General features: G+C 39.5%; 1 protein-coding gene across 2 annotated transcripts in view; it reads right to left on the bottom strand.

Moving 5' to 3' along the window:
* The window catches only part of EPB41L4A (erythrocyte membrane protein band 4.1 like 4A), a 126,812-nt gene that overhangs the window by 62,828 nt on the left and 40,782 nt on the right, over positions 1–23,202 (bottom strand). For both annotated transcript variants that reach the window (XM_064405584.1, XM_064405583.1), the window contains exons 2-4: positions 7,509–7,613; positions 671–722; positions 140–218 (exon numbers count right to left, since the gene is read on the bottom strand). In XM_064405584.1, coding sequence (XP_064261654.1) covers positions 140–218; positions 671–722; positions 7,509–7,613 — 236 coding nt within the window. The remainder of the gene's footprint in view (positions 1–139; positions 219–670; positions 723–7,508; positions 7,614–23,202) is intronic.

Here is a 23,202-nt window from a genome sequence, read left to right as displayed (position 1 = left end):
TTTTCTTACTACACACCAATGTTCAAGCATTCAGGTGTTCAAGAAAAAAAACAACCCAGGCACACCACAACAATATTCACCTGGTTGAAATGTATTGCTAGCCTGAGATCAACAAACTATTTTTTATTAAATCCTGTACCTTGTTATTTCTTCTTTAAGTTTACATGGATCTTCCGCATAAAATTTAATGCCAAAATACAGAGTGTATGGTGGTCCAGCTGCAGAAAAAAAAAATGGGGTAAAAGTGAGTGGTCATGAATTGCTAATTGATACTAATTGTTACTAGTTGATGACAAAACAGCTACTAAGAAGCGTATCTTAACATTTTATGAAACTTGACATTTTCAGAACAAATGTTACAGTCACACAGCAAATGGTTATGATACGCTAAGCTGATAGCGCATCACAGCCACTATAAAATTATATTAATTAATGATACACCACTTATTAGCCTAAAACAAAATTTAAGCATGCAACAGTCCTTGGACAATAATCACACTGTTAAATGATACCATGTGCAATCCACATGTGAAATTTTGATACAGCAAAAAACTGCAATAAGTAATTTGTTAAGAACTGTAAATCTCTTTTGACTAGAATATTGTGCCAACTGTATAGATGGAACATTGTTACTCCATCTTTGTCCTTTAGGTTCAAATTAAATACATACTGTTTATCAATTCTTTATGTTCAGCGAGGGTCTTTGCAGGATCCAGCCAGTACTGTGAGACAGATAATTATGGAAATTAGTTACTTAACTTTGAAAATTAACACAGAACAATTGGTTATTCATACCACTTAACCTTTTCTTCTCCTTCCCTCATACTAAGCTGACAGGAGGAACTGCACTCTCATCCCTGGAAGAGAGAATGCTTCTGCTTTTGCTAGTAAAAATAAGTATCAGCTGGCATGAGAAAATATGTTTTTCTGTGAGTGCCACAGGTCTTGAGATCAGCACAGGTGAGATTAAACGCTTCAGTATGGTGGAGAAGAAACAAGACTCTCACCTGTCTTTTCATTTCTCCAGTGAGTACTTAACTCTGGCCATGGTAAACCCATGCTTAAAATGACCGTGCAGCTATTTATTATTTCAAAGGCTGCCAAAATTTTCCTGAAGAATGCAAGAGGTGGGGGGAGGAGCGGGAGATTTCTAACATTTTATTTGCAAGCCAAAGATGAATGGAATTTCATGGATAATGCAAAGGCATTTTTCAAGCCAAAGTCAGACAGTAAAGATGAGAGACTTTAGAGATCCAAGAACACCAACACCAGGGCCCTGCGAGCGCACCTAGGCACACCTGCACAGTAATGTGTGTTAGATACTTGTTAAATGCTTGTACAGATGGATAAACAGTGTCAGCTATAGTTACACCACCAAGCTGATAGGCTGAAGTGCCAAGAGAAATGGAACAAAAAAACAGTGTCTCATTAATCCAGTGCACTTGCACAGCAGTTGCTGACAACAAACCCTGGAGTGGTGCATGCCAAGGCAGCTCTGATGCGCTGCCCTTGCCCTTTTCATCTCCTGGCAGCCCCTGCAACACCCCCCAGTGCTCTCCCACCTATGCCCCCTGCACAGGCTTGCAAACAGCTAACCCTGCTGCAGAGAGTTGGAGGACCCAGCACCTCCTCACCCAGCTGCACGGGATCAACGCTGCAAATCTATAAAAGTACTTAACATTTACAGAATGTGTGGAAAGTGGGAAAAAAATATAATCATTTTGTAATAGTCCTAACCAATGCAACTATCCATTTACTAAAGGGACTGGTTTACTGATTGTTCTTTACAAACACACATAGTATTACTTTAATAATTTTTATTTACTAAGACCGATTAAAAAGGTACAATGTTGTTAAAGAAAATAACTCCCTTTTAAGTTTTAGGCAGAAACTACATTAAAAAATGTTTTCAAGTATAGCATAAATAATAAATGGACTCTTTTGTCCTTTGTACTTTTATAAATCTGGCTCCCATACAAGCCAGTTATGTAAGCAGCATGCATCCATGCAGTATTTCATAATTAGTCCTTTTAAGTCCCTCCAAGAACTTTACCACAAATCTGGAAACTTAATTTTTTGTATCTGCATAGGGTTAAACTTGGGTCAAATTCCATGAACCTGCTTGAAACAAAATATTAACTAGGTAGATATGTTTGCTGTAGTATCAATCAATGAAGTGTCTGGTGCAGAAAGATCTATCAACTTCAAACTAAATATTGGACTGTCTTAATTAGAGTGTCACAATAAAGATGTTAGTTTTTGATCACATTTACAACAGGAAGAAACACAATTTTGGAGAGAAAATGTGTCATCTTTCAATTATAATCTGAAATTATTGAGACTTCCCACAGCCTAAGACAACCCTAAGAATTGGAATTGCTGTATCAGATTTTTCCTGAAAATTTTCAGTGCAAAAAAACTCAATCTGCTGAGGTCAGGATGTACGTATTATATAAGAAATGTAAAAATTTTCAGGCAATTCTTATGTATAAATGTGTATTTAATGCTACTATCTTTGTTTTTAGAACCTGAAGGTATATAGACTACAGTTATTATATCATCAGTGAACTGATTCTGTGCACTCTAAAAGTATATTCTTACTACTTGTAATTCACCTGATCATCAGCTTTGTGTCTGTTGTTTTAATGCAATAATATTCTTCTAAAATTTCTTGTTTCTACTCAAAATTATCAGTCTCCATTTTCTTTCCACTGGTTATCACATCTAATTTAACACACACAAACAATTCCCTTTCCTCCTAGATAATTTAGTATATCATGCTTGGGGATGAGTGTAAAAATCCATTTTAAAAATTCCTTTCAACAAAACACAAGCTAAGTACAACTTGACTTTTTTTTCTAAAATCTTGAAGACAAAATATGGTCCACACGGTATGGTATTAATTCCCTTTATTTCCATGGATTACCTCCTACCTGCTGTATTCTCAGGGTTGTGTGCTCAAACAGAGCTTCCTTCTAGCAGGGGAGAAAAACACACCTACGTTGCAGGGTGGGGGAATGGTGCAATATGAATTAATATAATGATTTTCTGTATTTGTATTTCTCCTCTTAGAGCCCTGGGAGGGTATCAGTGTGTGGCACATTCTGATTATAATAGCTCAGATTAGCACTATCAGATCAAAAAATAAGAATATCACTGTTATAAATATTCTTATTGCTGTACTATTTTTTGTATGTAGCATAATTCTTTTGGCATTTCACAAATGGGAACACCTTTGGGCTTCAGGGGGACCCTTTCCCTCATCAAATTCTGCTCAGGTTTTCCTGACATATCATGTATTATATTGCTATCTCTGTCTTTTGCGTACCTTAATAAAATACTGTCTTCTTCCAGACCACTAACTAGCTTGGCTATCCTACACACCCCTGGCAAAGACATAAAGGCATCAGTAAAGAACCTGGGAGCTGCAGCACAGCAGGAAGCAGCAGGGAGAGTGGCAGGATAGCCCTCCCAGCACCGGTTCACCCAGCCCCTGGAGAAGTACAACCCTGGGCCACTGTTTTCCCCAAATACTAAAGCAACGAGAGACTGGAGTGGGAAGAGTGTGGCCAGCAGGTTGAGGGAGGTGATCCCGCTTCTCTCCTCAGCCCTAGTGAGGCACATCTGGAAAACTTTGTCCAATTCTGGGCTCAGTAGTGCAAGAAAGATAAGAAGCTAATGGATAGGGTCCAGTGAAGGGTCACAGAGATGTGAGGGCTTTGGAGCATGTCTTTTATGAGGACGGAGGGGATCTGGGCCTATTTAGTCTGGAGAAGAGAAGACTGCAAGGGGATCTCACTAATGCAAATAAATATCTCCAAGGCAGGTATCAGGAGGAAGGTACCAGACTCTTTAATGGTGCAAAGTGACAGGATGAGGAGCAATGGCATAAACTAAAACACAGGAATTTCCACCTCAATACAAGGAAGAACTTCCTTCCATTGAGGGTGGCAGAGCACTGGAAGAGCTGCCCAGGGAGGGTGTGGAGTCTCCCCCTCTGGAGACATCCTAAAACAACCTGGGTGTGATCCTGTGTCACCTGTTCCAGGTGACTCTGCTTTGTCAGGGGGTTGGATTGGGTCCAGAGGTGTCTTCCAAAGTAATGATTCTGTGATTCTGGACACAGTTTCCAAAGCCACCCTCAGCTTCTGCTACACATATTCTGGCGATTTTGTCTCACTGAAAATACCAGATGGGGCACAAAGTCCTGGGAGATGAGGCAGAAGACACAAATGCCCTCTCCAGGAAGACCCAGCTCACTATCCACATTGAGAACCATGAGGACACTATCTGGTGTCAGCTTACACTAATTTGGGTGCCAGCACTCTCTGTAGTAATGCAAAAGGCTCAGGTGAAGGTGAGATGATGAAGCACAGTTAGGGATCCTCTGGCACTCAAAGAAAATTGGTCTTTTTTAAAAGAATTTGCAGAACAAAGAAAGGTACTCAAATACCACATGAGAAGAAGCACCACATATAGTTTGTCAACAGAGGCACTATTAGGAAACACTACTGACAAGACACGGCATTAGCTGAACCCATCTGTTCACTGTAGTTGTATGTAATGAAATTTTTAATTCATAATTAAATGTTGTATTTTAACCAATTATTAGAAGATACATTTTGTTGTTCCTTTGGAGACCCGTCATGTTCAAAGCACTAAGTGATATAGATAATGCTATTCTGACATCACCTTGTAATCTTCCAGAGCTTGATTTTTCCAATTTGAATACTGTCCTTTTACTGTGGACAGTGTGGGGACACCTGGAATGCCAGTAAAGCAAAATGTGCAAAATATGACCAAATTACTAAACTAGAGACAGGGTCATTCAATTTATGCTTTACCCTTCTGGTCGTGCCCCTGCCAGTGCCACCCAGTTCTGTCAATCTCTTTGCTGCATGCAGCTGTTCTCACAGGCCAATTAGTTTGTTGGCTGTTCAGGAAGAGACCATTTTAATGCTACACATTCATATACACTGTGTAGCACAGTGAAACCTTGTTCACTCATTAAAGCCCTACTGGTAGTACTAAAATGATTATGATACCACCCACATAAGAGGTAGCTCACCAACACAGCACTTAAAAGACCACCTGGAAATGCTGAGGCATGCAAGAGTAATAGGGAAAATAACCAAACAATCCCTTTCAAATCTTTAATAAGAAAAATGTTTATTTTGTGACAGATTTGTATTCTTTAAAATACATTGTTTTGTCTATGATGTGTTCAGTTAAATCTACGATTCTATGATGTATCTACAATCTATGATGTATTCAGTTAAATCATTCAGTTAAATCTATAGTGTGGCAAAAAAAACCTAACAGTACAAATAATAAAACTTTCCCCACCACAAGCAATGTATTAATAGGCAGCCCAACCCCCAAACAGTTTCGCCCTCTGAGACTAACTCAGAACCATGGTTTTAAAACTAATTAGCAAGGTAACCTTTTTCCTCTTCCCTTAGGAAATCTACTGTGGTCGATCCAAAAAATATCCAATCCAAAATGCAGATCTAGGCTTCTTGCCAGCCATTACTGAACTAATTCCCACAACAGCCCAGAGAGTTTTAGCCACAGTCAGCATGCAACTAAATATATGTTTACAGCTAAAGCACAAGGTTTCAGTTGTTGTGTGAAAACTTTCCATTATACTGCCCATTCTTAAGAGCTTACAAGAGTTCACTAAAAATAGCAAGCTAGCAGCATAAAACCGCACATCATAAAACACATAAAACTACACACAGTAGCACTGTTTGGCTCATTCATGAACTTTTCAGATGAAGGAGCATCAGCTTTTCGTTATCCTTACAAAGACAAACAACAGGAACAGGCCTTTTCACAATGGTTTTTTACAGGACAGCCCAGGTGCAAGGGCAGCAGTACACACTTGGCAGTCCCTGTGGCAGCATCTCCATGGCTGGGCAGGAGCACTCCATAGCCCTGCACACAGCTCAGGTCCCGTATCCACATGACAAGGCCAGTGTCGGTGTAAAAGCAGGCAAATGACAGAAGCGGGACAAACACTTTCCTAAATCCATGGGAAAATCAAGAATTACAGTGTCTTCCTGACACTGAGCTGGCCAGAGGATAAAGCCTAAAGCTGACATTAAATTTACACCACTGGAGCACCACATGAGAGAAAAAGTAGAACAAAAGGATGTGCCCTAAAATGTCCTTTTATATGTCCTTTTCACAATAGAGGTGCAATCCCTTTTCATATTCATATTTTCATATACACCACTAAATATACCCTGTGTATGCTTCTGGAAATATTCCCAGGAACAGCCTGGGAAATAAAATTTCTATTTTATTTGCAACCACAGCTAAAATGAAAACACTTCTGAGAGCAAAAAATACCTATCTGCTCTTCATTCACACCTCAATTTCCTCAGGAAATCAAAAGCACCAGTTTTAACAGTCTACCTTTAACTCACAGCTAAATATGGCTTTCATCTTCATGGAATAAAATGATTAGAAGCTCATCAAGGAACTGAATACATTTTTGGACTATGGCACAGAAGTTAAAACACAGGGAGTGGGGCAGTCTGTAGCTCTCAGCAGCAATCAGTAACCTGCTTAATACTGTTCTAAATTCAGTCTTTACATTATCAGCTTCTGGTTAACAGAAGAAATTGGCAAATATTTAGCCAATTCAATAAGTTATTACTATATATAGATGAAACAGGGTCTTGTGCAGTGCTATCATCACAAAACACTGGCTTCAAACCTGTAATGGCTTGACTTAGTTTAACCACAGGCCAGGCACTATTCCCTTCATAATTTTAAGTTAGTATGAAGGCCATCCTGTGAATACAGCACTGGTTCCTCTTGCTGAGCACCCCCTGCTCCTCACCTCTGCCTGCAGCAATCCTGCACAAGCCTTTGGTAGGGCAGACAGCACTGCTCCAAAACACTGCCTGCTTTGGCTGAAACAGCTCAGCCTGGCTGAAACATCTCCTTGTATGTTTAGGATGGTAATTTCCCAGTGGAAAAAGCCTCATATGTAGGGTGAGTCCCTTTCAAGAAGGCTCTAGAGTATATAGGCTTAGGGGCACAGAAATGGTTCAGGCAGAGTGAAAAAGGCATTGCCCCACATACCCTGAAACAGGGGTTTGGCCAGTGTTGCAGCAAGTGAAGCAGGCCTGATGCACTCAGGGACTGCTTCCCAGGCACTGCAGGGCCAAGTGAGGCTGAGCAGCACTGAGCACCAGGCACAGGCTTCAGGGCACAGTATTAAAGAGGAAAAAATATCAATCCTATGTCCATATAATAATTTTTTACTATTTGTACTTTCTTAATTTAGTTTTCAACAACATTTAGCATTTTATTTCATTCCTATCTAAGATGTTAATGGCTATTCCAAGACTTTATTTGAAATAAACAAAATAAATTATTACTGGAAGCCTGAGCCAGGAAACAGTGAAAGTTAGGGGAAGTATGATGAATGCTTTATAGGCAAACAGGGTGAATTTTATACATGGCAAATCCAATCTGCTGTGTCTTTTACTCACCGTTTGATGACTTCGGTCACAGTAGCGCAGCCCAAAGTAATCTATTTCCACCAGGTTTAAGTGACGAAATACGTAGCCCAGGACAACCGACCCTTTCGTTGACTTCTGTGGGAAAGAATTTACAGAGCCTATTCACAAAGATGCTCTGCCATTGTCAGCTATGTGCAGTGGCATTCATGCATTCAATTAGCTTTGTCTAAAAAAAAAAAAAATAGGCAGTTCCCAGTGCCTTTAACAAAAATTTCAGCAGTACAGATGAAAATATTTTGCATGTTCGAAAACTAATTCTGTAAAATACTATTAGGAAGCTGGCAAGGTAGTAGTTACACAATACCAAAAGAAAAACAAACAAACAAACAAAAACCCCACAGTTCTAGTGAACACAGCATTTTCTAAATCCCACTCACCCTTCCAGTACAGACCTGTCACTCAGACTTTGACAATGGAGAACAGGAGGCAAAACTGCCCTTAAGACCTAAATTATATATCATTAACTTCTCTGTTACTAATCTTTGTAAAGAAGACTAGTTTTATTTGTTTTCTTGTAAAACATATTTTATGTTAGAAGGGAGAACAGTCCAACACCCTGAACTGAAATAATCCCACTGTTTTCTTGAATAGCACTTTGTTAAGTGTCTACGACAGTATTTGCAAACAATGTTGGGGACAATATGCTCTATAAAAAGCTCACGTCCACCTGAATGCCTCTTATTTGTTGCTTCACCTGGCAGCCAACAACAAACAGATGAGGAAGATGGAGAATAATTACAGAGAATGATCCCCTTTCAGAATCAATTAGAGCCTTTGATTATTACAGTCCTAAATTCCACAAGAAAATATGGACATAACTCATAATAGGTTTTGCTTAGCTGCTTCATATTTTATACACTAGACTGTAGTAAAATCACCACAGAGAAAAGAAGCAGAAAGTGGAAGCTGTGAGATATTGCTGTGAGATATTCATTTTCTAGCTTATGAACAGATAATTTCAAAATTAAAATGGCAAATAATACTGATAAAAAAATTCTTTAATTTAGTTCTGCTGGTGAAGTATCAATCATATGACAACAGTGAAGGTCTGGGTTTTTTTCAGCAAGTGCATTTGGTCAGGAGTCATATCTAATCCCATGAGCAGAGACAATACAACAGGTGGCCACTCACACACTAAGCAAGCCATGACAAGGTAAATACCTCTGGTAGCCTGGAAATAGCATATCTATGCTATTCACCAGATTTACTATATATTTGCCTAAAATAGGAGATGTACTTGAAAGGTTCTCTTTGTTTAAATCCATCAGACTGGTTGTTTACATCAGGCAACTGCAATTACATATTCCCTCAGCGTGTACAGTGAGCCTTAATGATCAGCCACAAAACAGAGGGCAGTCTGGGGGGAAAGATGATTAAGGTAAGCAGAATTTCACTACATCTCAATTTATAAAGCTGGATAAAGCAGAGCAATACAGTGATTTTATCATCAGTTTCATCAACAAGAAGCTGAAGGCATGTTGTGAGAATAAGGCAAGTCAAGCTGTAGAGTGACTATCAGGAGCACTGCAGAAAAAAGTTGGAACAAAACAAAACACACCTTAAAAATACTAAAAATACAGGTTTGATTACTAGACAGTAGGGATTTAAGACTGAAGTAGTAATTGTCCTCACTCATTTTATTTTTAAATTAGTTGTAATTCAAAAAAAGCAGAGGAGATATCCCACTAAAAAGGACATTGTTATCATTTGTGTGTGGACTTGATGATCCTGGTGAGCCCCTTCCAGTTGGCATGTTCTATGATTCTGTGTCATATAAGGCAAATTACCTTCAGCATTGTTAACTATTTCCATCATCATTTAAACAGTACAGCAAGGTCTTGGGAACCTAGGGCTGGACAGGCATCTTTAGAAACAGACAAAAGTTTAAAATAACACTCCCAAATGACCCATGCAGATAAATGATGGTAACACTTCTATCTGGGCACTAAACATTCAGAGAACACTTCAGACTAAAGGATCTCCAACATCAGCCACCCAGAGTTGATGGTTTTTGACACAGTTAACCACAGTGAGGTGAGTAAACCCTTGCAGAAAGTAAAAAAGGGGTGCCTGCACCATGGCTTACAGGACACATCGAGTGGTGCCCACTCAAGCCTTGCTCAGCTTCTGTGACTGTGTGAAGTTCAAATCTGTTTTCTTTCAATGAGCTTTCCACTCCTTGTCTGACCAGTACCATTATTTACAGTATCAGTTTATTTTATTAACAGCACTGAGAAACAGTGATTGAGCCACCAAGATGAAGCTGTCAATTTCAATAATGTAAGTATTATTTTACTTACAATAACAGTACACAATCCTGGGAGTAATCAAAGAAGCTTAAGTCATACAGGAGTTCAACTTACATGACTCTGCACCAGTTTAGAATGCAACTACCCTTCTTGGATGGAAGTCTTCTGCTTCATTCAGTTGAGGAATGCACAAGGAGTTTTTGGGACAGCTTTCCTTCTATGGACTCTAAAGCTGGTGAGTTATCCCCAAGAAAGATGCATATATCAGATCTGGTTTGGTTAAAATTAAAGCCTCCTTTCTTTCCTTTCAGAGATAAATGGCTTCTAAATTGCTTTTTACTTATACTGCTAGGCAGATAGAAAACATAAAGGCCTGTTAATTTGATGCAGCTCAGTTAACACTTCAATAATTGCAGGTCCTGCAGAAACAGGTGGTCTGACTGTGAGGAAAGGCTGAGCAAACCCATCCAGCTTACAACGGCTGGGGGCTCTCCACTTCTACAGCAGCAAGGTGCTCAGTGCTTTGGTTACCCTCAGCCAAAACAGACTGCCTGTTGTAGTCTCCACAGCCCTCTCTGCCAATCCTTTTCACATCCTTCAGCACAGCCTGCTGAACACAAAGAAGTGCTTTGCAAGGGAACAGCCAGGATGTGGGCCAGGACCTGTTCTCACACCTTTCAAACCTCACCTTCCTTAACCTCGTATTTTTTCCCAGCACCACGGAGCACTGTCCACGTAAACACTGACCCTTGCTGAAACCACTGCAGACTCATTTTCAGTTGAAGTTCTCAGTTTTAGCCACGTGATTTCAAGGTTTCATGCAAGCAATTTGCATCTTCAAGTCAAATCAAGAAAGAAGTTTTGCTGATGAATCCCTTAATAACTACTTCTCAGTCCTGAAACGCATTTTTACTGCATTTGCTCAAAGTTTTGCAAAGTAAGAGAAGCTATCTTATTACCCCTGATAAAATTACAGCAAAATTCAGCAAAGCTGGAAACCAAAACTATCAAGGACATTAACAGGATTACATTCACATCATGTGGCATTGCAAAAATTATATAATCTGCCTTGCATTAAGCTCAGACTTGCAAAAGGTTTGCATTCTTAGGGGTAAACCCAAATACATTTGAAAATACCATCAGCAATGCTTTCAAGAGAGAACAAAGAATTGTTTCAATGAGTCATAACATCTTGCTTTACATGTTAGCACCGTGGCTTCATAAACCAGAAAGGCAGGTTTATACTGGCGAAAGAAAATGACAGCCAGAACATTCAGGAGCAGGCTGATTTAACTGTCATTTTCTTAATCAAAGTGAAATTATTCTTTTAAAAGCAGTACATAGGGTTCTGTGTTTTAACATATTCATATTACTCTATATTTAGACACCAGAAATTCTTCTCTTTCACATAACTCACTGCTTTTTAGCTTCAGTGAGGTTTTTCTTGTTGGGTAGTTTTAAATTTCCTCTCTTGAGTTGTACAGAGCAGTGGAGGCCACATCAGAACTATTACTGACATAAACTGATTTTAAAGACAAAATCTCTGCCCCATTAGGATGCTAGTCCCTCTATTGAAGGAAAAGTGCTATAGGTAGTGAAGCCTCTTGTTACTGTCTCTTTTAGATCAAGCTAACATCACGGTGCTTTTCTCCCAAAAATAATTCAATCCACACACTCTACCTCTTACAAAAAAAAAAAAAAAAAAAAAAAAAAAAAAAAAAAAAAGCTAAGGAAGATGCAGAATTCATGAGCCTTTGCTCAGAAAAAGGGCTTAGAACTTACGTTGAACATAACCTTTGCCTTTTGAGATGCCCATCAGAGAGTCCTCCCTGACGCAGCATGCTTGGGATACTAAATTGCGCTATTTGCCCTAGGTAAAGGTTACTAAGGAGACATTAAAATTATGCACAAAGGTAGCACACAATCATGCATGAGAGTGAGCAGACACAGAACAGAAATAGGTGTCTCCAAACAGCATTTTCTCACTTTTCTCTTTGGCCTATTCTTCCTCCTTACCTCAAGCTCTGAGAAGACTAGACACGACTGCAATTTTTCATCACCTTTCCCTGACAAAAGCAGCAAGGCATGAAGTTCTGAAATCAAAGTTCTTGGTTTTCAACAATAAAGACTAAGGACCCCTTTTCCCCAAGGCAGTATGCCACCCAGGCCTCAATTTGCATACCACATGTTTAAGCCCAGAAAAGTCTTTAAATTAAAAATGCTAAACATTTACAAATATTCACCCAGACAAAACAGCTTAACCTTAATTTCCAGAATGCATGTCCAAACAGAGAAGAATTTACATTAGTGTTATTTTATATGTGCAAGGCATTCCCCAGCACAATCATATAACAGAAGTAAATACTTTGAGGAACTGAGAATTTAACAAATACAAATGAAACACCCAGGCTGCCCTAAGTATACATCATTAAAATGAACCATCCAAAAAGCATTAATCCATCCCTGCCTCTCTGCTTGTATTTCACTGGCAGCAGACATGCCAACATATTTTCAGAGGTTTTTGTGTGAGCACTCCTTGGGTTTATGGACACAGGCAGACTTCCCTATCACTGTTGCCAAGAACTTGACATGATGTCTGATGTGCCCGGATGTTACAGATGACACAGAATTCTAAGTGCTGTATATTAAGACACCTGTGAATCAGTTTAGTTTTCAGTAGTGGTCAATCCATTGCATCCCAGTCAGAAAATGCTATTCTAGGAAAAAATGTCTGAAAATGCGCCATATTTTTTTTGGTTTTGCAATTATTGTATCTATCACAAATTCATCTGCTCAGGAGCAACCTCCTTGAGAGAGGGATACATTCCTAGAAGCATGGGCTCCAGCCAGTTAAACATTTCTCCTTGTGACTACTGGCTGGAGTGCACTTTGAGGCACTGTCACAGATAGATATAAACTAATTTATTTAACTCTGAAACACAGAAGAAAATAAGTTAAAGAAATTATGCTTTAAAAATGTTTGGCTTATGGGAAATCAGTTCAGTGGGGTCCTTTTTGGGGAGAAGATGTAAGCAAGTATATTTATATTTAGATGGTATAGCAATGCAATTTGGACATGCACACACATTAAAAGCGATGCTCTTTTGGAGGAAAGGAATCAAAGCCCAATGAAGACAACAAAGGGCAAGTAGAGCAAGCAAATACGTAATGGGAAGACAAATTTTGGAAATGTAATTAAATACTTACTAGAGCTTTAAAATTGATCTCTGCAGTGAATGATATTTTACAAAATGGCAGCAACTGGTTCTGTTTAAAGGAATTTTAGCCATATAAATTTCATTTTAAAATCTATCCACTAGTCTTTCCCCTGATATTAACATCCAGTTCATTAGCATCTACATTCACCATATGACAGATGAGTTAAGCTACCAACAATAATGCATTTCAAGTTTTCACAAAAAAGAGCTCTTCTGAAGAACTGAATACCAATGAACATTTCCATTATTCTAATGTACTTTGAATAAATCTACACCTAAGAAAGGAATTATGACAGTAATAATGAAATTTAAAAATACAGAATGCAACCACTCATTGGGAATGGTGAAGACATAGGTTGCTATTGTTTTTCTACTTTTTGAAACTACTCTTCATTCACAGCTGTGTGACCTGGTGTAGCTTCTTGTCAGGAGAGGGCCCTTTACTCTGGGAATTGAGCAGCTCCATGGTACAGCACTTAGTAGAAGGATTACCCTGACAGAGAAAGGATGCTGTACTTACTTTTGGCACATTCATTCTAAATAAAGTAAGCATTCCCTGTTTTCTAGGTGAGTTTCATGACACGGTTTCTGCAGTCATTGAAATCTTTCTTGGAATCTTTCTCATAAAAACTTGCTGCAATTTTAAGTCTCTTTTTTTTGCTGCTGCTTGTTTTTTGCATTATTGGTTTGTGTTTTGTCTCCTTTTTAGATATTTTGCCTTATTTATTTTTCTTCCTTTATTTGTTATGGTTTTTTTATGGCAGTATTTCTCATGCTAGTTGTCAACTAACATTCAAAATATCAATTGAGGAATAAATAAATAGGTATAATCTTTCTCGTATCAGTCATCTAGTCCTGGTATATTTGGTTCTATTCCTCCTATTTGCAATTCTGTGATTTCTGCCTTTGTGCCAAAGGGAGACACTTGAAGTACTAAAGTCTCAATTCTAACACACCATCTTTTCCTATGAAAGATCTATCCATCCACTTAAACACTCCTTTTAAATTATGTGTTGCATGCATTTTCATGGAGCATATTAAACTGATTATGCACAGCAGTTTTAGAGCACAGGGACTAAAAATTTAAATATGTCACTTTCTTTGCTTAACTGCTTTAAGTGTGACTGACAAGGGAAAGTGTCAGTAAAGAGTTGAACTCTAAAAGGCTTTACAGAAAGAGAAATGTTAAAAATTAAGGACTATACACTCTGTCAAACTGCTCAGGGATCAGTTCAGCTGTTAAAGAAGAAATGAAGTTATACTCTCATTATAAGAATGGCTCAAACTATTATCTGGCAGGATGGTTAGAAGGTTTTCTGTGTTAGATTGTTTGGGAAGCTTTTAGGAGCAAGAAGAATGGGAAGGAGAAAAGGTCAGTGAACATCTTGCCAATCCTTTATTTTGCCATTTTTTCATTCAGAATGAATAGCTGTATTGTCAGAGCTGAGCATACCTGCAGAAGCTTGTTTGTACAGAGCTCCACTAGACTGAGCAACAAACAAACCACCTTCTCATGCTCTCTCTCCCTCAGCAAAATCCCAATTTGGTGCCCTGCTTACCACCTGCTCTCAGCCTTGTTAACATCTTTGCCTTCTTTTCTTAAGATAATTATTTCTGCTGCTCTCTGACTTTTACCTGTGTCATCCCCTTGTTTTTCTTCCCCCTCCTTTAGTCTCCACTGCTTGAAGTCTCATCAGTGTTCTGATCATGAAGTCAGCAACTTATGATGGTAATTCCCAAGTAGCTTCTCAATTAATTTTTTAACTCTTTCTTTCTAAATCCCCATGTTCAAGAGTAAAGGCTACAACATATAGAACACAGAGACTTAAATCTTCAAGTCAATTCACGCCTCAGATAGAAACCTCTATCAAGCTCAGTTATTTTGTTTTAATAATTTCTTATATTTTCCTTCTTCAAAAGCAATGGTGCTAGCATGATTTTGTTTATTGGATGATTCTGTAAATTGAACTCTCTCATTATCAGTCAAGAGATATTACAAGAGAAAAAGTTACAAGAAAAACAGTGGAACCTTCTCAGATACAAAACCAACAGAAAGGACAAAGAGAAGGTATATTTCTTGATTGGACAGAGCCACCTTTTCTCCCTAGCTCTGGCATAAGTGACTCAGGGAAGAAAGAGAGGGGGAAATGCAAAACGAAAATAGTAGCTCTCCCCATGCAACAAGCCTTTCAAAGCACACAGATCTTTGGAACTTTCCTCTTTCACCACAAACCCGAGGGAGTCCTGCCCACCCAGAGCCACTCACATCCCAAAAAGCTTTTCCCAAACACTTTATGATTTTTAATATTTAAAAGTTTTATTTCCCATTTGATGAAGTTCAAATTCTTACTTGGGCTGACACCACCTAGTTACTTACTTCTGCAGTGGTGACAGACAGAAGGCAAAGGAATAAAATTGTACACATGATTTCTGTACATCTTTGACAATTTGATTTGCATGGTGCATCCCAGAAAACTGATTCACTATACTGGAAACTTAATTCCTAATTTCTCAAACTAAACATCTGGAATTTCATATTTTTAAAAAATTGAAGATCGACATTTTTTAAAAAGTCTTCATTTTTGTTCAATAGACATTTCCCATTAGAGCAATGGAGAATACACTGCAAGTATTTTGTTCTAAAAATAGTTTTCCAGATATTCTCATTAACAAATGCCACACACAAAAAAACCCAGTCAACATGTTTGCACCAGGACAAGAATAAGTTACCCATTAGCAGGCCATAATGGCTGCTAATGGGGAACTCTATACACCTGCATTCTCTCCTTCCCCTTCTAGAATTTCTGGCTGTCCTGAAGAGATGTTATCCAGTGCCACACACTGCATGGGCTCATATTACCATTTTACTGGTGCTGGGCGGCGTTCAACTTTAACAGGCTTGACTGAAAACAAAAAAACCAAAACCACAACATAAAAGCCCGTGCATGGGAAAGGAAGGACGCTCACGGAGCCGCGGCAGCAGAGGGGGATGAAAAGGAGGTATCCATCACAGCTCCCAGCTCTTGTCACCCTCTGCTAGTGCTCCCTGGCCCCTCACACCCACGCTCACAGCCAGAGTGCCTCATTCAGCTGTCAATCAATTCCAGAAAAATTCAGCTGTCAATCAGTCCCCGAATCGCTGCAGATTCCAGCCCTGCATATTCAGATAAAATAGAATTCAAGACAGCCCTTTTTTTTTTTTTCAGAATGATACTCCTGCACATAAATAAACACAAAGTGTTAAAATAGCAACACACGCAATTTAAATGTAAAGGATCGACAGAACCTGCCAACCATTAATTCATTCTTTTGTGTGAACGTGGTAGTGTCACCACCAGTTGTTTCCCCTCCCCCTGCAACTCACACAGGACTATCACTGTCTCCTTCCTGGCATCATTGCTCATCCCTGGCTGCCAGTGCTGTGCTCCTTAATTAGATCTACCCATGATGTAACCCAGGCGGTTTTGCGTGCTTTCTCGAACCACTTCCCAGTTCCTTGCCCGTCCCCACATGCTGCCTCGTTCCACAGAGCATTAACAGCGCCCTTCATACTCACACCCCCTTGTCGCAGTCACTGCTGCTTCCCCCAGCCAGACACGCACTGGCTCCTGCGGATTGCACTGAATCCTCCCTCCACTACTCCGACCCACCTCCAATCTGTTTCTTCACTCTCCCCTGCCGACTTTGCCCTTGTCCCCACGTGAATCAAGATAGGAAATTTCTCCACACTCTCATGTTATGAATAAAAAGTTATCTATTTTTTTAAGGTTGCAGAGTAAAACAAGTTGGACCACTGCTGTTAAGTTGGCTTCATTGTTAAGAGTTCTTCTTCAATTACCTGTTAATGGTTGGTGATTAACCATTGTCCCCCTGATGCTTGCCAGGGAGGGACACCGGGACCCTGCAGGTACCAGGAGAATGGGAGCGGCATCAGAGCTAGTGTGCAGATGAGAAATGCATTGCACCAAATTTTGCAGTTTTCCAGGAAGACCTCTAAAAATCAACGAGCCAACATAGAACTAGGGGACCTAGGTGATGTCTAAGGATGGAAGCATAGTCCAGTGCCTGCTTGGATCCTTTTTGCTTCTCACCCTGACCTCAAAGATGTTGACTAGAGAGACGACCCGGGATGTTGGACCGAAAAGGGGGAATCTCCTACTCTCCCGTGAGGACAGAATCCCCAGCTCTGCCTGCAGGCCAGCGGACACAGCTGCATCACCCGCCTCCTCCCTGCCACTCCTGGGAGCACCGGCGGCGTGGGCGTGACCCGTCGATTTCTCCCCACCTGAGCTGATTCTTTTTAATAAAGGCATTAAAAAATGGAGAAAGATCTCCTGCCCATTTATTTCATCTCATATTGTGGGACAGGTAACACAGAGACACATTTCACAGCTCCAGATGCAAGAAAATAGTTTTCAGTTTTGGTGCCCAAACTCAAGTATCAGGAACACCAGGATCTGATAGGGCCAGTGTGACACAGCATCCTAACAGGACTTCACTGATAAAGTCTGAGGAAATCTCTCCTGAGACAGAGATTCCAGCACCTTAAATGGGCATATTTTAGGCATATCTTTAAAAAAAAAAAAGGAAGTACAACATATCTTTGGCGTGGTGATCATGCTGCCAGCAATTGTAATCTCTTTCCTCCAAGAGTTTCTCAGACAAAAGTTGCCTAGTTTTCCTTTTCATGGAAATAGGTAAACTGATTTGAACAAAACTTTGTGAAATAATTCATTGCAGAGTTTGAAAACTGATAAGTAGAAAACCTACAAAGAGAACAACCAACTCCAGTAGGGCTAACAACGCTCTCCCTTGCGCCTTCTCTTCAGCAAAGAAGCTTCTCCTACAAGCTTCTCACACTGACTTTACAGCTATTTCCTCAGAGATTTCATTAAAATTCAATATTACTCTGAACAAGCTCTTGGGCAAGGAACTGTAGCGATAACACATCTATCTCCCTACGAAAAGGCAATGCACAAAATATTCTGTGTGGCTTCAAGGCAAACTATGGCTTATTTTAGTGAGATTTTCTTTCCCTGTGACTTCCATTCTTTTTCCCTTCAGCAATTAAACCTCTCAAGTAGTGACTTGACGTTAATCACAGTCATTCAAGCAAGGACACTACTTTCTCAGGGCTTAGTCTTCATTGGATCCCTAAAATGGGTACTATATTTTGAAGTGTCTTTATATGATATAGGAACTGCACAAACCACAGAACACAATTTACATGTTCACATAGTAATCAATAAAATGATCACAATCTCTTTGAGAGATGTTTAACATACCAAAGCTGTTGGGGAAAGAAGTTTTTAACATGAGGCTACAAACCATGTAGCCTTGACTTGAAACCTATTCCTGCAGATGATTTTAATTCTCTGATATGGAACATTCAAGAAACAGACCATTTTATACATGGTCTAATATGATATGTAAAAGCCCTTTGGTTCTAGCCCAGATGGTTGGCCGGAGGCTTCTCCAGGAACCAGCTCTGGTGACTTCGACAAGACAGACCATTTGATCCAGTTTTCCAAAAAACAAGTTTAATATAATAACAAAACAACAGACTAAACAGAATACACAGCACAAGGAACAAACCAGAAAAAGCTGGGGTCCAGGGTCTTCAGGGGTATTTATGTATTTTGGAAAGGGGAGGGGTTAAGGTTGGGTTTAAACAGAGGATCCAATAGGAACAAGTGATTCAGAATATTACAGTTACTGCAGCAAAAACTATCCAATGGCAATACAGAGAATATGGAACTTTCCAGTAACTATTTGAATAACAGAACTGGAAAATCTTGGGTAGCAGATCCTGCCTTAATCACGTGTTTGCTTCGTATTGAAGCTCCCATGGCTTCAGATTGAAGCTCCCTCCATTGTTCAAACTGACCCAAACAGATATGTATTATATATATTTACATAGATGAGAGTTATGTTTTATACATGGTGGCAATTTACCTATGTAAGTTAACAAGAACATTCTATATAATGAAAAGAAAAAAGGAAAAACCACTCACCTTAATTGGCATCTCTACAATACATCTCAATGAAGGAGAATATAAAGTGATTATGTACATGTGCAAATGTGGATAAATTTCTTTACTGCCATCTGATAGGCAGATTAGTGATAAGCATAGTATAAAGATCTATACACAAAGATGGCACACATAATTTTACAGAACCAGATCCTTCTTTCTTTATATTTTGTACCAAACCAACAAATATGTCTGTGCATTAGTGAAAGTTGCAGAGATATAAGCAATTAACACCTAATGCTCATAGTCTCAGTATTGTGACTCCACTGAAAAAGACATCCTTGCAGCATCTCCATTATCAGATTAACGAGGTTAGTGAATTAAATACCCTAGGCATTCCACCCTTTCCTATCTGCTATACTCTATGAGTCCACTTACACATCTCAAGCAAGAAGGAAAACAGTTTTTCAAACAGCTTGCTGACTATGAAATCTGACATATTTCACATTCGGGAAAAAAAAGTAGTTGATTATTATCAGAAAACAACAAAAATCTGTTTAAATTTTTCACTGGTGATGTGAAAATAACTCGTTCAGATTTACATAAATGTGCAATTCATTACTGACTTTTAAGGCAGAGAATTTTAGATTAATGTTAGAAACAAGATTTTAAGCCTTTAGCCTAAAATTTGCTCACAGTGGAGCTACTGGACTCATGAGCTTTATCACCTTTCTTTGGACCCAAAGAGCACACAGGTCCCAGCTACCTCCCAGTAATCAGAGTAAAAAACTGGTGACTGCAAAAAAAGCAAACTAAACTATGAAACTGAAGTCTGATTGTAAAAACTCTTCTGTTTAAATCCTCAGCTTGCAGGCAAGGCACTGGTGTATTGTCAGGAGTCTCCAGCAGAGAATCTCCAGTTCTGTTACAGCTGTACTCTGCCACAGAGCACTGGATGAACGTCAAATAATCATGTTTTAAAGGAATTATTTTAAATACTGCATATGCCCAACACAATTCTTTCACTGCAGGCAAGTCATGACATGTTCTGCAGACTAGACCATTGCATTTCAAAAGACCACTACTTTCATTTTTAACTTGCTCAAAATGTACTTGGTTATGTCCGAATCTCTAAGGCAAAATTACCCATCTCTCGTCTGTGTTGCATACAAGATTTTGGCAGCATTACTTTTGTTTACAATAAATTTAGCTTAGTGGATGGTTTGGACAAAATCCTATTCACTGAAATCTAAAATTAAAAAAAAGAAAAAAAAAAGAAAAACCACAAAAAACCACCAACCAAAAAAACAACCTTTTGCTCTTTTGCTTAGAGACAGGAGGTTCACACCCTTCAGTTTTGATCTGATTGCTTGAGGATAAAATAACGTGGTTTGCTTGGAGTAAAGCCAGCAGCATATTCAGCAGAACTTAATAAAGTAATAGCCCCTAGGCTTCCCCTGGCATTTAAGAGGCACCATTTCTGTAAATTTTTATGGTCTACCACTTCATGTGGACCTCAGCCATGCCCATATTCATCCCTTTGTCAATGGGCTGCTAAATGAGATATACCAAAGCAGTGATACTTGAAGTTCTATTGCAAAGTCAGTGACTCTCATTTTCCAGAATTAATTGTGACTAAGCACCCTTCCTTGTCAAATATAAGGTTTTAGCTTTTACATCCTTTTTTTTTTTATATGAACTCCTGCTCGCAAAACTTCTCTGCTGACAATAACCACATCAGGACTGTTACGTGAGACAACACTCAAAACTATATTAGAATATGTATCTCTTTTTATGTACATGCCAGAACATGTGTGTAAAATTATTTTTAAATAACCATGTTTGTTTATAAGTAGAGGAGGTTGTGTTATTATTTAGTGTATCCCCCAAAATGCCTCCCAGCCAAGGTGAGATTTGAAACTTCATCCCAGGTAGCTAATAAAAGCAAGACAGACACTAAAACTGCAAGACTGTCTCTTTCCGTTGAAAGGTGCAGTTCTGTATAAGTCAAAGTAGGTTTCAGTAAATCTTTTCCACCATAAAAGTCTAAACCTAACAGGTGTTTATCCAGTATCCACCATGTTAAAAATTCATCCCAGCACTATTTCTCCCAGGCCCTGCTCCTCAGCCACCAGGTTGTATTACAATGTCTCAGCCATTACCAAGGATCAAGGCTTTCATTTATTTGCCCCATTAGCTCTAGCTGAAATACCCACTTAACAAATGCTTCACAGTCTCATCCAACTTCCCAGTTGTAACAAATCCAGCAGCTCCCACCAAGATGCCAAAGGGGTTTGACATCCCCATCCCTCTGCTGAAGAGTGGGTGTATGCCAGCCTACACAGATGCTCCTGGGAGTATAATTCATCTGGTGTCAATGAAAATGAACCAGAATAGCACAGATCTCTCCGGTAAACTTCACAAATCTATTGGATTTTGACTTGCCATAGCCTGCTGACTTCTCAGTCAGAAACCTGCTAGGAATTTCAGGGAGGTGTCCAATCAGCATGAAAATTAACAAGTCCCCCAGGTGGCGGGAGTCGCACTGGAGTAGTGATCAGTTATCCCAGCCACAGCACAGAGATAAAGGGCATTTGGTATATCCAGTTATGCAAAACACATGAGATTTCAACTGTGAATTGGTCATCTTCCAGAGTTATGCTGTTAAAATACATGACTTAAATCTAGATTGGACCTGGGAGGACTACAACACTACGCCAGTGATGCACGTGGCATACATCCAGTTAATTAAGGAGGAGTAGTGCTAGTGGCTTTGACATTTCCAAGGCCCAGCCTGGACCTGCTGCCATGCAACATGCCACCAAAGTCAGTGACAGAGGTCATTTATGGAGTGGACAGCACTACCCAGTATCTTCCCTGTATTCTAATATACATTTTAACAAAAAGCAAAATCACAGAATAGGCAATAAACCGTCACTGAAAGAAAGATGATTAAAGATTATACAGGCTACCTAAGAAAATATGGAAAATACTCAAGATGGATGGTGAATGTTTGCCTGGTCCTATGCACCCTCACTTCCTCCCAGAGTGAAGTAGTTCTCACTTCTTTACATTCAAACTCTTCACTACTTTACGGTTCTCTGACAGCTTCTATAAACTCAGCTGTTACCTAGCTGTCACTCCTTGCCACAAGAGCAAAAACTTCTCCTGGGAACACTAAGAAGAAAGGTGACTGACTCCATTAGAGAATCATAGAAAAGTCAAAGTTTCAAGAGAAAGACCTTTATGATCATTGAGACCAACCACTGACCCAGCACTGCCAAATCCATAACACTAAACCATGTCCCCTAAGTGCCACATGTCCACATCTTTTAGATACTTCCAGGATGATGACTTAACCACTTCCTGGGACAGCCTGTTCCTCTGTTTGACAACCCCTCCATAAAGAAATTTTCCCTATTATCCAATATAAAACTCCCCAGCACTACTTGAGGCCATTTCTTCTTGTTCTATCACTTGTTCATGGGACAAGCAAACAGTGTTCTCCTTCCAAGTGGTTGTGTTTGTAGAGCAATAAGATCTTTCCTGAGCTTCCTTTTCTCCAGACTAAACAACCCCCCTCATCAGACTTGTGTTCCAGACCCTTTCCCAGCTCCCAGAGAAGTTTCCCTTCTCTGGACATCCTCCAGCACATCACTGGAGGTCCCCTTTCTTTTTTTTTTTGAGGGACTCAAAGCTGAACACAGAATTTGACTATTATCATAGTCTGAAATATGCTGCTGATGGTTCCTCAAGAAAGGCAGTTGATGGATTTGGGGATGTCACATTTTGACACAGAAGCAGAACAGTATGAAAATCAAGTGCAGGCAATTGAAAGCAAGTGAAATAAGAGAAACCATCACCCCCACTTGCACAGCTAGATTGAGAATGGTCCATGGAGGCTGCCAGGAAACACATTTTGCTCAATTCAGAGTTGTTGGTTGAAGCAGAAATAACATTACTGTTTTGCTAGAGGAACCCATCTTTTATCTCATTCAGAGCTGCAATAAACCAAACAATGCTGGAGCTCCCAGCTTGGGTAGGGGGACAGTTACCACTTAGGCCAAATTATCTGGAGAGGAGAAGGGTGGTTTCTCCTTACTGTAGCTCTGAGGTAATGCTTCATATATGTCCTCTATATCACTCTACTTTAGTCCATAATTGTGGACTAAAGTAGAGTGATATAGAGGATCTTGGTTCAAATAAAGCCCTAGGAACTAGCAAG

This window comes from Passer domesticus, chromosome Z, assembly GCF_036417665.1.
Source record: "Passer domesticus isolate bPasDom1 chromosome Z, bPasDom1.hap1, whole genome shotgun sequence".
Lineage (NCBI taxonomy): Eukaryota > Metazoa > Chordata > Aves > Passeriformes > Passeridae > Passer > Passer domesticus.
The sequence above is the reverse complement of the archived record's forward strand: the minus strand, read 5'-3'. Positions and strand labels throughout refer to the sequence as shown.